The following is a 16953-nucleotide window of genomic DNA, read 5'->3' as shown; positions in this document are numbered from 1 at the left end:
GTGTCCATTATGAATATCAGCATAAAGTTTAAAGTAAACATGGTAAAATGCCATTTGAGCAAGCACTGAGGCATTGTTCCCCCTAATGGTTTTCCAGAAATATTTAGATATAGTTTTCGATGTGTATAGCTTTGATGTCAATTTATTCATTTTTCAGCGTACACAACATAGTTTATGCATGCCAAGTATTGATAAGATCAAAATGAATGAAAAACCACTAGTGAATTGACAGAAGAATGAAGTCTCTCATTCTTTCTTTTTTTCAGGTGATATATTTTTCTTTACAAAGAAGACAATCGAATATGTTTATTTAGTTTGCTTTTTAAGTTATCTTGTTCAGACCTTGTCTAGTGTCTTTGTGATTTTCAGCCAATAAGTGCATATATTATGTGCTCTCATTAGATTTCAAGGATTTTCATTCAAACACAAGCTTTATTCAAGAGGCCCCTTTCTTTTTATTTGCTGGCTTTGCTGAAGTGAATAATTTTATGCAATATATGATTTGCAATCTTATTTCAGGAAAGAATTCGGATATTATACTTTGTTTGTCAACTTTGCATATTTTGCTTACAAGTCCTTTCAATCCCCTTGTTTTCATTATGGGAGGGCGTATTTATTTTAAGTGTGTATGACAAATAAACATGAAAAAGACTTAAAGAAAAATTATATTGTTTCTTTGAATATCTTTTGGGCCAATAGCTACATTTTGCATAATTTGTTGTAGAATTTACAAAGTGACACATGATCCTTGATGACAGAATATATTGGATTAGCATATTCAAATGCATTTGTGATACTTTATGAATTCACCGACAAATTTCCTAGTATCAGCAGTTGTTTGTGTTTGTGCCTATCGTGCTACCCATACCTGTCAACACCCGCCCACTATTCTATATTTTATATGGATTTATTGAATGAGTTGACTAACAGGAAATTGAATTTCTTGTGTGTTTTTCTATGTTTATTGGGGGAAAGGGTACTACTAGTGTCCAAACTGATATTTTGCTCTTTGATTGAAGTCATAGCAAAACAACGGTGCTAAATCCTGATTGAATTGATCAATCTTTGCACAGAGTTAACAATGGGTTTCATAAGTACTTCACATATTAATCAAATAACTGATACTGTTTATCATTATTGTTGTTATTACAATTTATCGCTGTTCTCCTCACCTACCTGTGTATTTAACATTCATGTAAATTCATATTATTCCCTCAGCATTGTATACCTATTCAATATGTTTGATACTTTCATGGCAAACACAGGAAAATTTAATATCAATTATGCAGGCAACAACAGAAAGAAAAAAAATACTATTAAAAGGTGACTGATGCACAGTAACTCTAACTCGGGTTGACAGCCTCATAGTAGGCACACCAATTGTGCATTGGGACAGTGTTCAGACCAACACACAAATATTGATGAATGAAATAATTGAGGATAGCCATGATAGATAAAGAGAAGTGCTTCTATGTTCATGGAATCTAATATGACATAGGCTAAAGCCAATCCATGCCCTAGTAGAAGTAGTAGTAGTAGTAGTAGTACATGTAGTAGTAGTAGTAGTAGTAGTAGTAGTACATGTAGTAGTAGTAGTAGTGAGCAAACATGATACAGCTACAATTACAACTGATTAAATTGATGAAATGATATGCACGTATGATACTTGATTAAAATAGGTGATTATTATGAATATGAATGATAACATAGATAAAACCCTTGATACAAAATCCGTAGAGATTGATGAGTGATGATATTAGTATTTTGATGATTAAGTTACCATGGTAATATTTGATTTGTTTATAACAGTCCCCTGATGGGGAGGAGCAGCCTAGTACAGAGGTAGACTTAGCCATCTCCAATGAACGTATCAGGGTACTCAATGCTGACACTCAGGTGAGCGATATGCAGGTAAAAACAACTCTTTTTATTTCATTCATTTAGTTAAGTTCATATCATATTTTTCATTTGATTTTATTTATTACTTCACATTCCCCAAACCGTCTATCTTGAGCTAATGAACACATAATCGCAAAAATTACATTTTACAATTTTTTTTAAATCAAATTACTGTTTTACAAAGAAATACAATGATGTCAAATTTGATTTTTAAAAAAGCATAGCTTGTAAAAATAGCATCATATATGTCCATAATGCTTTTCTTCAACTTTGCTCCATTGTATAAAAGTTATTTTTATGGTAACTGGCATGGAAATCTTGATTTTATTGGTGTTCTGCATTGGTCCCATGGTGGTCAAAGAGCAAAGCTACTATTTTTTTTTGCTTAAGTTAAGGCAGTGCCACATTGTTTATTGAGGAATCCTGCAAGTGTCTTCATCGCAAATCATGTTAATAATCATAGTCATGTACAAAGCAGTAGAGGATTGAGGGAAAGGCATTGAGAAAGACTTATAGGCCCGTATTCTGATGTCAGGTTTAACTTAAACTCAGGTTTAAAGTTGTGGTTAAAGTATGGGAAGCCAGAAGTATCAAAGTTTTTCTGAAGTTGTATGTTTCTTACGTTTACTGTGCTCTTTCCTGATTCATCGATGGTGAAGACAATCATCTATCTATACTTCCTAGACAATTATGAATGATTTGAGAGCCAAGTGAGCTGAAGTATGATATCTCTATTGTTAGTGATTTATGTAACAATTGGCTTCCCATACTTAAACCACAACTTTAAACCTGAGTTTAAGTTAAACCTGCTATCAGAATACGGGCCATACTGTATTTGAATCTTATCTGTCCATCACGGGTGCTGTCCTCTCAGTCCCCACTGTTTTTAGGATTGGTGATGTGCAGACACTGGCTGAGTTCCTGTATGAAGACACAGCACTGACTTTGGATGTAGCCTTAGGGTGTGTTCATTGTTGGTTTCCAATTCTAAAATGGCAACATGAATCATGATTGAAAAAGTGATAACAAAATGCAGATATAATGAGAAACAAAGGGTGTGTTCAATGTCCACCACTCCCAGTTGTAAAAGTAAATGTCTTTCAAATCATGATTCAGAGGAAAAGGATGTGTTTGTAAACATGATTAGCTCAGATTTTATGAATTTCGGCATCGCGAATGTGACATCAAACACAATTAAGTTTTGAAACGTCTTTAAATTTGCTCTCGCAGTGGAAGTCTACACAAGCAGGTGCCAGAATTGACCTTTCTTGTGATATGTCAAACTGTGCACTAAAGCTGCACTAACGAAAGCGGGAAATTTAAAGATGATCAGCAAATAATCAGTTATATTTTCGAGTCTGAACAACGCACCACTGATCATGTTTGTGTTTTGTATTTTGTATTTGAGTTTTCAATAATGATTCATGTTGCTGTTTAAATTAAAATATCGACATTAAACACACCCTTATGTCCGTATTCTGAAGTCGGGTTGAACTTAAACTCAGGTTTAAATTTGTGGTTTAAGTATGGATAGCCAATTGTTACAAAAATCAGTAACAGTAGAGATACCATATTTCAGCTCTTTTGGCCCTCAAATCATTCATAATTGTCTAGGAAGTATAAAAAAGATGATTGTCATCACTAGCGATGAATTGGGAAAGAGCACAGTAAACATAAGAAACAAACAACTTAATAAAAATTTTGACACTTATGGCTTCCCATAATTTTAGCACAGACTTAGACCATGGTCTAACCTGACTTCAGAATACAGGCCTTAGAGTCTCCCATACATGTTCTTTAAGCATTCCTGCAGCATCCAGAGTGGTATCTTGGATGACACTATAAATGATTCTGATTGTAGACCTCCTGACAATTTTCAATCAGTAAATTAGCAGGGGGTCTGAAGTTTGGCCATTTTAAGCTTTGTATTTGATTTTCCCAATTTTGGTGATAATTTTTACAAAACACCTGTAGAGGAAATGCTCTTCCACTCTTTGATATTAAAACATTCACCCATTTTTCGGTTAAAAAGATATACAAGGTTTATTTATTCTTTGTTGATTCAATTTGATGTTTATCTTACTAATGTAACAAATTAGTGAAGTATGCATAGTTTAGAAATCAATAATAAAAACTAATATGATAGACATAAAATACACTTGAATTTTTTGTATTGCCATAAACAGAGACCAAGCCTCCCTTTATTCATGAATGAAAGAATGCAGTTTTCAATTTCATGTTTGTGCTTAACATTTCCCTTTTCATATCAAGAAATGCAAATATAAATGGTCATCATGAAATGATAATACTGGAGGTTTTTTTTTGTGTGTGGGGGGGTTGATAATCATACTTCTGACTGTGGACTTGATTATTGTGCCAAAATAGTGATGAATGGTGAAAAATACTACAAAGTTTGAGATATAAGCTCCAGAAGTATTGCATTATTAAATTATTTTTAAATTCCTTCAGGAAACCATGATGGACCACCCTCTGAAGACCATCTCGTACATCGCCGACATCGGTAACATCGTCGTCATCATGGCTCGACGGCGTCAGATCACAAGGACGTTGGACGAAGCCATGGAGGAGAGCGGGGTCATGCTGGATGCCGAAGGACGAAGACAACCGAGGAAAATCATCTGCCATGTCTTCGAGACGGAAGATGTACGTGACGGGAGATGATTAAAGTCAATATGGTTTGAGACGGGACTAGAGGGAGGGAGTTGTACAAATAGTGGGGTTTGTTTTAGAAATAATGGGCATGTCAGTTCAAGTTGTGATATATTCGCTGCTTGTCTTTGCATTCTTGCGCTTTCCCTCGGATGCAAGGTGTCCCCTCTACCTTTTATGATTGCTTTGTGAGATTATTCTCCCATGTTGTTTGAGCACTTTATATCTGCTCTTCTACTTCCTAACAAGCATGTATCCTTGTGATTTTTTTTTTTTGGGGGGGGGTGCAATTTCCTACTTTATTTGTTCATATTCACTCTGTTTGATCGTTCTTTGTCCAATTTTTCTCTTTCCCTTTTTCTGTCATTTTCTATGTCTCTCTTTTCCCCTCTGTATATCTTTCTCTCTCCCTTCCTGTCTCTCTTTTCACTCATCCTCTCTCTGTCTCCCTACATCTCTCTGTATTTTTCTATTCCACTTCACTTTTTCTCTTTTCTTTTATCTGTCTCCACAATCTCATTGTCCCTCCCCCCTCCCCATCTCCCATACCTATGTCTTTGTGTGTAATATCCTCAGTAGAGTAAGTCCTTAAGGGTCAAATCAGACTAATATCAATTCTGGTGCAAGCTGTAGTCCCACATATAGCGGATTGAGCAAACAAAAATCAAATGTTATGTCTACTTTGCCACGTCGCCACAAGATTGAACCCTTGTTGCCAAGGCATGTTTGTCAAAGCTGTTTTTCATATGTTTACTGTAATTAAGGGCAGTGGGGTCAGAGCCAGGTTATTATATCAGCAAAATTTTAATAAAAATTCTTTCCAAGCTGTGTAGATTTAATAATCTCAACTTGGAAAGCCAGAAACACCGTGATTTGTAGTATGTGTTAGCACTCTCCTTTTGTCAGAAAAAAAACTTACATGCTCGGCTCAAATTGCTTTAACTCAATCAGTCTTATTAGACAGGTTTTTTTTTCTATTTTATTATGCACTATACATTGGAAGAAAATATTGTGTTAATACAATACATGCAAGTATAGGGAGTATAATCTGGATTATTGAAGTGTGTGCCGCCTACAAAGCTTTTTCTTGTTAGCAGTAAGAATACAGATTTACTAGGTAAACAAACCAACATTAGCTCAATGGTATCTTGTGTGTTTCTTTGGCTTTTCCAATAATGATTTTATATTTGGAGTGTAATGCATTTAATTCGTGTTAAAATTCAATACGGAGTTATCTAGGAGTGGCAAGAAATATAGCATAGCTGGAATTTAAATTTCAATTGTATTTGATCTGTTTTCAATGGATGTTTTTCTCTCATTTTTGTCTCACCTGCATAGCAGAGTGAGACTATAGGCGCCGCTTTTCCGACGGCGGCGGCGTCAACATCAAATCTTAACCTGAGGTTAAGTTTTTGAAATGACATCATAACTTAGAAAGTATATGGACCTAGTTCATGAAACTTGGCCATAAGGTTAATCAAGTATTACTGAACATCCTATTAGAGTTTCATGTCACATGACCAAGGTCAAAGGTCATTTAGGGTCAATGAACTTAGACCATGTTGGAGGAATCAACATCAAAATCTTAACCTGAGGTTAAGTTTTTGAAATGTCATCATAACTTAGAAAATATATGGACCTACATGTAGTTCATGAAACTTGGACATAAGGTTAATCAAGTATCACTGAACATCTTTCATGAGTTTCACGTCACATGACCAAGGTCAAAGGTCATTTAGGGTCAATGAACTTTGGCCGAATTGGGGGTATCTGTTGAATTCCCATCATAACTTTGGAAGTTTATGGATCTGATTCATGAAACTTAGACATAATAGTAATCAAGCATCACTGAACATTTTGTGCAAGTTTCAGGTCTCATGATTAAGGTCAAAGGTCATTTAGGGTCAATGAACTTTGGCCGAATCGGGGGTATCTGTTGAATTACCATCATAACTTTGAAAGTTTATTGGTCTAGTTCGTTAAACTTGGACATTAGAGTAATCAAGTATCACTGAACATTCTGTGCGCATTTCAGGTCACATGACCAAGGTCAAAGGTCAATGAACTTTGGCCGAATTGGGTGTATCTGTTGAATTACCATCATAACTTTGAAAGTTTATGGATCTGATTCATGAAACTTGTACATAAGAGTAATCAAGTACCACTGAACATCCTGTGCGAGTTTCAGGTCACATGATCAAAGTCAAAGGTCAATGAACTTTGGCCATGTTGGGTTTTTTTGTTGAATAACCATCATATCTCTGTAAGTTTATTGGTCTAGTTCATAAAAAGTGGACATAAGAGTAACCATGTATCACTGAACATCTTGTGCGAGTTAGAGTAGTTTTCAAAGTCAGCACTGCTGCTATATTGACCTGCGTGATGCAGGTGAGACGGCCAGAGGCATTCCACTTGTTTAAATAGAAAAGTCAAGGTAGAGATAAGGGTAGACCGAACAGGCAACATAGATGACCTTTTTGACCTGCTTGTCTTTCAATCAATTATTATTTTTCTTATTTTCAACTTTTCTCCTTTCAACTGCACTTTCTCCTTTCAACTGCACTTTCTCCATTCAACTTTGCACTTTCTCCATTCAACTTTGCACTTTCTCCATTCAACTTTGCACTTTCTCCATTCAACTTTGCACTTTCTCCATTCAACTTTGCACTTTCTCCATTCAACTTTGCACTTTCTCCATTCAACTTTGCACTTTCTCCATTCAACTTTGCACTTTCCCCATTCAACTTTGCACTCTCCCCATTCAACTTTGCACCTTATGCACATTGTTAAATTGACACCTTATATGCGTGATCTCATTTGAATCCCTGCAGGCACAACTCATAGCACAGACGATTGGCCAAGCCTTTGCCCTTGCTTACCTGGAGTTCTTGAAAGCCAATGGTATTGAAGACCCTCATGCCCAGGAAATCGACTATCATGATGTCCTCAACTCACAGGAGATCTATGGCGATGATCTTATGCTCTTCTCAAACAAAGAATGCGAGAAAGAGGTAATGGTAGCCACAAATAAAACAAAAATCACATGATAAAGATGTTAGTTTCCAAGAAATGAAGAGGGCTTGATTTAAGATGAAAAGTATTTTTTTTTTTGTTTCCAGATCTTCTTTATGGCAGTTTAAAATCCATGTATGATTATTATTTTGGCAAGAAGATGTGTTAGATGTGGATGTTAGATACAAATTATAGGTTCCCCAGAACTTTTTTAATACCATTCTAGTACACAACAACATGATATCAACTATACTTCTGATTACTTCATAATTATTTATTTTTTACAAATTCTATACCAGCACTTATTACAGGTTACATGTAGGATGTTATTATAGTTCCTTCTGGCAATATGTGAAATGGTTTGTCTGGATATTAGTGGGACAGTGTTGATTAAATCAATATTCACACAATATATACTGAAAGATGTGCTTTGACTCGCAGCTCTCAAGACATAGCCAGAGCAGTGTGATATGAAATCGACGATACATACCAAACGATATTGTCCCCATGGTAGTACTAGCTACCTGTTCAGATGATATACTTGATCAAGCATATCACTCTCCTATCATCTAATAGTACTTAGTGTGAAAGAGAATAGGATCATTCCCTTCTCCTAATTACCTTTGGGACTGTATGGTGACTGGGCATGAAATGCGTTAATGGAGAGATAATAATCTTCATTAAAATTGATGCAATCTCTACCCCATGTGAAGAGCAAGCTTCAATGTATGTTCCCTCATAGGGTTGTTGTCAAGTAATTAAGAGTTCTCTGATGAGCTTTAACCATTTGATAGCCAAGATTAAGTATACTACAAACCCTGTGTGTAATTTTTTTTATAGTAAATGAATTAAGAATTAACCTGGAGTTTGCATCACTCTGTTTAAAATTTGAAAAATACAAAATGATGTAAAATGCCAAGTGTACTTAATCAAAATTATTTATTTTTACATTTTTTTTATTGTCTTCAACTTTTGGTATTCAAGAATTCTAAAGGCGTGAATTATAAATGCCAGTGATCGAAAATGGCATCAGGGGCACATAACACAAAGCTCAGCAATGATCAAAGAACATTTTTCTACCAATTCAATTGACTCCAATGTACAATCAATCGTGAAAATCGAGCGTAGGATCAATTGCTAATCTTTGTGTTACGAGCCCCAGGTTGTGATTGATAGGAGTTCACAAAAAATGCAAGAGGAAATCGATGAATGACATTGAAGTGTAATATCACTCTGTCTTGGGCACAATAAATCTCCGGTATATTCGAACCCCATTTTACCATCCACTGATGTTTTTATATTCATTTGGTGTTCTTGTCATTTTGAGCTGATTTACCCTTTCAAAACCATTGTTCTAAATATACTTCTCATAGCTAGGTCATCCGTAATGGTCACTGCCTACTTCATTATTTTGGTTTGTTGATAGACCAAACAATGACTGGGCAAGCAGGGTCAAACTGAATAGACACAGTGGTATTTAGGTCATTTGGCAAGTTAATCATTAGACAATATGAAGCTTAGCCCAAGTATTAGACCAAGTGGTGATTGAACTATAGACCAAGTGGCAATTAAATTGTAGGCCGTATTGATAGACCGCATGCATGAAGCCACCAATGAGTAATGTACACATTCTGAGAATTAGACCAACTGGTATTGGACCAAATGGATATAAACCAAATATCTATATGTACGTATATATCAATGACCATCCTCTTCTCATATGCCAGTTTAGTTGATATCGGTTTCCTCTCAAACTCCATACAAAGTGCATGCTGACAGGTCAGTTACAAACAAGTTTCTCACCCAGAGGATATGCACATGAGATGAAAGAGAAGACCATCCACAATGGCATGAAATATGACTTGAGGGTTTAAAGAGAAAGTCCACCCTAATATTACAACCTGGGGTTTGGAAAAAACAGAATTACTGTTGTGGAATTAGCACTTCATAATAATAATACAAAATTGCCATGATTAGTAATGGAATTGTTGAATGAAGGTGATAGAGAAGAGTGAAGCCTAAAGGCATGTTGCTCCTCAGCACAGCAACGAAGCTCTGAAACATTTCTCTGTTTAAGATAAATTCCAGTTCTGGTAACGATCTCAAATTGACTTTTTACATAATTTAATATAATGACCACCCAAGTGTCTGTATGAATAAAAAATATGTGCCAAAGGATTCTGGAAGAAATTGTGTAATTGCTGAGAAATAAGCGAAATAAGCGTGGATTCGGTCACTTCCGTCGGGTCTTTACTCCAGCAATAATAATACACTGTCCCACGTGTGCCTATCTGTGTTGGCGATCTTCAGTGTGTTCGTATTTCAGCTTAGATTTTATGATTTCACAAAGTTCAATTTATGTAACTGTACCAGATCTAGATCCTCGATGATATAGTCATACTTAACCTTGGTTTTACAGACTTTCTCACGAAATTAGTGTTTTACTGCAACTACTATCATTTAGCTTTAAAATAAGTATTAAATAATATGAGGTATAATAAAATCCTAATGAGGCATAAAGCTTTCCATAGCTGTGAACAAAATCAGATGTTTTTAAAAGTAATTTGAGAAAAAAAAAAATGAAAATAATTAGTCCACATTTGAGAGAGGACAAACTTGTGAAACTATAAAACATTATTGACCCATGACATAACGGTGACATCACAATAACATCAGACTTCATATAGCATGACTCATGACATTTAGACATTATAATAAAGGATTATGATGTCATGAGTTAATCTATGTACAATTTTTTAGACAATTTTCTTCAGATGTGACACTTACAATGCTTGTTTATCAACATAAGTGGAAGTTGATTTATCTTTATACTATGCTTCGAACGTGCCTTCCAGATTATTTTTTTTTTTTTGTTTCTTTTGTGACAGGTGTTAGTGGAGAAGGAGAGGGGTGAGATCATGGGTATGGTGGTAGTAGAATCAGGCTGGGGTTCACTCATTCCAACAGTGGTCATCGCAAACATGTCTCCATTCGGTGCTGCTGCTAGATCAGGCAAGCTCAACATCGGTGACCAGGTGATGTCCATTAACGGCACCAGCCTTGTAGGGCTTCCATTACAACAATGCCAACAGACAATAAAGGTGAGTTTTAGGCCCCAGTATATATATATATATATATCTATAAAATTAATTAAAGAACAATTCAAAATTTAATCAGAAGTATCTGAGATTTGCCCAATGATCAGTTTTGAATGTAGACAATAATTGTGATAATGACAATACAGGTTATCTGTCTAGAAACATTCTATTCTGAGGAAGACAGGAAAAAAATTGAGAGTTTGGATGATTGTCACAGTGCCAAGAGAAAAAATAAATTCATATTATGAGTTGTCAAAGGATGGCATGGTTGTCAAATTCAATTATTTAGTTAATTGAAAAAGAAAATGCTGCAGCTTGACTCTTTCTTCGGAGACAATATTTTGTGAAGTATTTGACTTTCGTTCATGAACGTAACTATTGATTTTTTTAAAACCAAGTTTATAATTTTTCACAGGTCCTTCAAAGCTTCTTACTTTGCTATTGTAGTATGTCTATTACAGGGTTACCAGCCCATCAGGAAAATCAAGGAAAATTATTTTACTTTTTTTTTCTAGTCAGGGAAAAATCAGGGATTTGATAAAACAATCATGTACCTCTAATTAGGGAAAAATGCCTCAAATGAGGTAAAAAAAAATCAGAAAATTTTGATCGGTAGTCAGTCAGACTCTGTTATATTTTGTTGCATATCAAAACAACATCCATTGAATGACTTGTTATGGTGGATGGCTGTATGGGGAGAAGGGAGGCTATTACATGCCTGTGTAATTGTACTTAATTAGTTTTACATTACTGTTTTTGTACTGAAAATACATGTAATTCACTGCAACAACTTAAAAAACGTGCAAAACGGGGAATGGGTTTAAATAATTATCAGGGAATTTTGAAATTTCATCAGGGAAAAATCAGGGAATTTTGTTTTCTTGAAAAGCTTGGAACCCTGTATTACCAAATTGTCATCTGTAAGAAAGCTGAAAATGTAATTTTGATTTTTGTTTTGTTTGCAGGGTTTAAAGAGTCAGTGTCTTGTTAAGTTCAATGTTGTATCATGTCCACCTGTTACTCAAGTCCTCATCAAGAGACCAGATACAAAGTACCAACTTGGCTTTAGCGTACAAAATGGAATCGTAAGTAGAAAACATTCTTGCTTAAGGTGTCTGTCCAGGCGGCTGTTTCACATAGCCAATTATCATAAAGTCAGGCTTCAATGAAACGGTCACAAGATATTTCACATGTAACCTCATTGATGACTATACACTCATACACATGCTCTTTATGACAAGACCAATGTAGTGATATGTTATGTAACATGCAGCTATCAATTTTGGACCGACTTTAATTCACCCTATGTTTTTTTGTCAAACATCCCAAGTTATCTTCTAATTGTTTGAGGGTTGATTACAATATCTCTCTTTTTTTTCTCCTTCTTCTTTTGGTCCATTCCTTGGTTCTGTAAAATGAGGCTTTGCAATTGATCATAGAATAAAATTGCATCATTGATTGCATTGTCCACAAGGTACAATTAATCATGAAATTAAAATCAACCATACATTCTGTCTCCAAGGTTGGTGTTCTATGACCTAGCTGTTGGCACAATCTTTCACTAAAGGAAGAGTATGGATTACTAAACAGTATGTAGCTAAGGGTTGGAATTAAGGTGGAATTGGTTTTCCCTTTCCTTTTATCAGATATGCAGTCTAATGAGGGGTGGTATTGCAGAAAGAGGTGGTGTCCGGGTCGGTCATAGGATAATTGAGATCAACGGAAGCAGTGTGGTAGCAACGGCTCATGAAAAGATTGTAGAGATGCTCTCAACATCAGTAGGAGAGGTAAGTACATAATTATGCTCTATATACTACATCATTGAACTGCTTGTTATGCCAAGTGCATTTAAACCTCTTCTGATAACTTTAACCTCTTCTGGGGCCCGTTGCAGAAAGAGTTGCGTTTAAACGCAAGTCAAAAAATCAATCGCAAGTCCCAAATGCGCACTGCTGATTGGTTGAAAATCAAGTTGCGCATGATTTTTAGAGTTGCGATTGATTGCAACTCTTTCTGCAACGGGCCCCTGATAACTTTAACCCCCAAGCCCTATTGCTGGACTAAATCTTGCTGTGGTCTGTAGAAAATGTGCATTACTCTGGAATCACACATTGATCAACTCTTTCTGCTTTGACCAATGATGTACCCTTATCCACCCTCCTCTCCCTCCCCCCAAAATGTATAGTTAATTTAAAATAATTTGCCGGTTTGCTTGTTATGAATATGGAAGTATAATTTTCCCATTAAATTAAATGCATTTTGATAAAAAAAAAAAAAAATGTCGGGTGGGTGTTCCATAAAGTTGTCATACTGTCCTAGGAGCTAAATCCACACTAATGATAATTTAATGCATATAATTTTCCTCAAGAAAGAATGACCAGTCATTCATGAGGCCGCTCATATCTTACAATTAGCTTTATGAAACGCCAACCTGATTTAGTTTTTGGGTAAGCTTACGATTTTCTCTCTGACGATGTTGGTAGTTCCTTAAATCTTTTTTGTTTGTTTGTTATTAGATTCGCATGAAGACGATGCCTCTTTCCATGTACAAACTCCTGACAGGACAAGAACAACCGGTTTATATATAAAGAAAAACTCATGAACTCATCCGAACTTCTGAAATTTCATATTGAGATGGATAATGGGACAAGGTGCATCATCTTGTATAGCATTCATCCGACGTTGTCCTCGCTAAGAGATGGAATATGATCGGAGAGAAACGAATAAACCAAGATTAATCAACGGTGAATGTAGGAACATGATACCATGTCCTAGGGGTTGCTTAGCTAAAGAGGGTTGGATGAAGGTCATGGCAAGATCAGTTCATGCGGCATTCATGTTACCATGGTAACAGGCATCATGGAATGGAATCTATATCATTCTTGTGGAAGGAGCGAGATAAGAGTCAGGGGTAGACCCGCTGCAGAAGGAAAGATTTCCGAGGAGAGTGTTCAGGCTGGGATTGAAACGTTGCAAAATGATTGAAGCGTTTGAAAGGTTTTAATAACCAGTTTGGGGTGTGAGCTTGTAACCTTCACCGAAGGTTCCTCGTTAAAATGTTTTACTTCTTCCATAAAACGGTCATTACGAAGATGGCAAGGTGATCGAAGATGGTATTGATACAAACTAGATAGAAAATGTCAAGGGATGGAGTTATTGAGATGGTGATGGATTTTATATTTTTAACCCTTTTTTTAAAAGCATAGTATTTATAAGGTAACGTAATGTCATTTGATTTGTCATGAACAAGTGGCAGTTCCAGATATGGGTATGTATGATCAGATGTTATAGAATAAGTATAGATTCAGCATGATGATACATTCACCACAAAAAGTTGAAGATGTGGTGCCAGGAATCCCACTGATGAAGTCAACCTTTCGCCAGGGTTCTCCGAGGCCCAATACTGAGAAGTGAAGTTGGTTTCCAGAAGCACACTCAGACCATTGCACCAGAGACACTTTCTTTTGCAAGGTGATCGCGGGAACGCCCTTCGTGAGGCAATCATCCAGGCATCGCTATCGGGGCGTCGATAAACTCTGTACATTCAGTCACTGAATTGAGGCCTTTTTCTTGTAAATAATAGCTTGGAAGATTGTAGCAAAAAAGACTTAAGAGCCAGATAATGCTGGTATATAGAGAGAGATACAAAATAACAAAAATAATATATGGAAGATGTTTGTGCACAATGTATGTTTCAACAATGGAAATAAATATAGATGTATGTTGAGACCAATGATAATGATGGTTTGTTTATAATAATGGTACGATTAACCCTGTTGTGTTTCAAAGTAGTATTTTCTTTGTGCATATTCCAGCCACATGAATAGTTAATACATAAGCTAGGAATTCTGACAAATAGCAACATATATGACATAGCATTTTTAACATCAGTGTACTTATAATTTTTTTAGTGCTTGTTTCTAGCATCTTAAAAAGAGTTAATAGTTTTTTTTTTATTAAACATGTCAGAAATTAAAATAACCCTGATACTTCTGCATATTAGCTGCATTACTGCCTAAATATTGTACAACTAATTTGTGATCTATAACATTCCTTATTTGTGGTGTAGAGATAGTCTTTGATGCTATTGAAGAGTCAGCATGTGTGATTTTAATGGATTGACAAACAGAAGACCTTGAGCCCCTAAACAGTTATTCTCAGATATGGAATATATACTCATTTTCTCCAAAGAAAACCTGTTAAGATGTTGCCAACTGCTATTCGCTTTATTTGGAAAGAGGAAGTTTAATTAAGCTTTATGTTTTTCACAATATATACGTGTTACAGACTATTTGGTGGAAAAAACCTAAAAAAATGGCCACAAAGTGACTTGTATCTTTCTGTTTGTCAAACCTAGCTATCATTTCTACATACCACTACCAAAGATATGTGAAAGCAAAAAGTTATTTTCATCTAGTGTTTGAAATATAGATCTCACAATGTACATTTGGTCTCTAAAAATTAGAACAATCAATGAGTCCTACATTATCACTCTCAATACATTTAAATCAAATTCAAACAGTGCACAAGACCTGTGAATTCTGTTAGATAACTTAGATTCGTTCACTCTAGCCCCTAATTATATTTGTTTTATGATATGTGTTAATTCTGTGTCACGCAAGGTCCCAATGAAAATAAGTTCGGCCGTCATCTTTGCACAGTTAATTTCTTAATTCGGACATTCAGTATCATTCTTAGCCATACATGTATCCTTTGGCTACAATATGGCCAATGAGATACTTGTATTAGTTATATACAGCTTATCATCAAGTATGATGATACACCAAACACCAAACTAGTGGACTGTACTTTAACGGATGATAATGATGATACAAATTTAAGTTTAGAGTTACTAGATATTTATGTTATATTTACTAATGCTTCTTTATACCAAAGCCAAATGCTCATTGAATTACATGTATATGGAGAATAGATTATTGATAGTTTGTGAATTTTATATTATGGATTTACGTTTTTTGCGCCCAAAGGCTACCCTTTCCTCCATGCTAGTACAATTTACTAGTGTCAAGATTTATTGCTTGTGGAATGTGGTATTTGTTGACAAATGGACTTGATAATCAGCATATGTAGTAATATAGTCCTTTCTACATCTCAGTTTTGTTTTGAATTTGATGCATCTCATCTTAAGTATTTAAGTTAAGTGAATGATAAGACACAGGGATATAGGGTGTGTACATGTAATATATATTCTGTCAATGTAAGAATCATGTTAAACATGTTGTGTTCAAGGCCTACTTTTATGTTAGGGTTTCATTAGCAATATTTACTTTTTTGTTTATGTAGAGCTAATTTGGAGTTATTTATCAACCAATGTGGGCAATTTGGGAATTTGTTATAACATTTTGTCATATTAATTCATTCAAGTTTGTTCCTGTGATCCATGATAGTAGGTCCCCTAAATAATAGGTCGATATAGGAAAAATCAAGAAGTGATATTAATTTGAATTGTTGTATTAATAACACTGTGGATATTTGTGTAATAAATACTGTTTATATTTTATTTATGTTGAGGGTTTGACTTGCTATAGGCAAATAATTTTCCAATATGTGTTCCTCATAAGAGACATCTATGTATTTATATAATTTGTGGTACACCTACGTAGTTTGACATATCCTGCAACACTAACACATTGTAGGTTTCACAATAATTTCCCATGTATTCTTGTATCTGTATTTCAATATTTAAAAAGAAAAAGGATATCTGCCCAAACTAGAAATCTTCCTGTATATTCAAATGATTTTCATTCAAATACTGAAGTTTATTTTGTATGATTCTGTAAAGAGAAAGAGAAAAAAATGGTGCTTTGTAAAGATGACAGATTATGTATTTAAAAACATCTAGTTGAATAGCAGCCAATGATATTAGCTGTAGCCTTATAAAGTATTCATTGATTATGTTATATATATGTATAAATCCTACCCATCTTTTATGACCAATCTGCGAACTGATATTGGAATGATTTGCACAAGTGATATCTAAGATTGACACAAAGCCCCCAACTCAATACAGCGATTTTGATAAACTGATGTTCATAATTTCCTACTAAACAAATCTGTATACACGAAGTGAATTTTTTTTCCTTGTTAGGCAATCTTAAGTTGAATGAGTAGAGATCTTATTATTTGGATAATCTATATATTATGTTCCTGATTATTTTGGTTCCTACATGTAGGTCTCAAAAATGGCTGAGAAATGGCTAATGTTCTTCTGCATGTCAACCTCAGTTATTTCAGATCTAAAATTCCACTTTAG

General features: G+C 35.0%; 1 protein-coding gene across 6 annotated transcripts in view; it reads left to right on the top strand.

Moving 5' to 3' along the window:
* The window catches only part of LOC121415662 (amyloid-beta A4 precursor protein-binding family A member 1-like), a 37500-nt gene extending 22055 nt beyond the window's left edge, over window positions 1–15445 (top strand). For 4 of the 6 annotated variants that reach the window (XM_041608957.1, XM_041608958.1, XM_041608962.1 and 1 more), the window contains 7 exons: window positions 1810–1911; window positions 4369–4563; window positions 7401–7580; window positions 10470–10682; window positions 11645–11764; window positions 12326–12466; window positions 13196–15445. In XM_041608957.1, coding sequence (XP_041464891.1) covers window positions 1810–1911; window positions 4369–4563; window positions 7401–7580; window positions 10470–10682; window positions 11645–11764; window positions 12326–12466; window positions 13196–13267 — 1023 coding nt within the window. In that variant the 3' untranslated portion in view covers window positions 13268–15445. The remainder of the gene's footprint in view (window positions 1–1809; window positions 1912–4368; window positions 4564–7400; window positions 7581–10469; window positions 10683–11644; window positions 11765–12325; window positions 12467–13195) is intronic. The other 2 variants (XM_041608959.1, XM_041608960.1) reach the window with 1 other exon arrangement.
* Window positions 15446–16953: the final 1508 nt, after the last annotated feature.

This window comes from Lytechinus variegatus, chromosome 5 (assembly GCF_018143015.1).
Source record: "Lytechinus variegatus isolate NC3 chromosome 5, Lvar_3.0, whole genome shotgun sequence".
NCBI classification, from domain to species: domain Eukaryota; kingdom Metazoa; phylum Echinodermata; class Echinoidea; order Temnopleuroida; family Toxopneustidae; genus Lytechinus; species Lytechinus variegatus.
The sequence above is the reverse complement of the archived record's forward strand: the minus strand, read 5'-3'. Positions and strand labels throughout refer to the sequence as shown.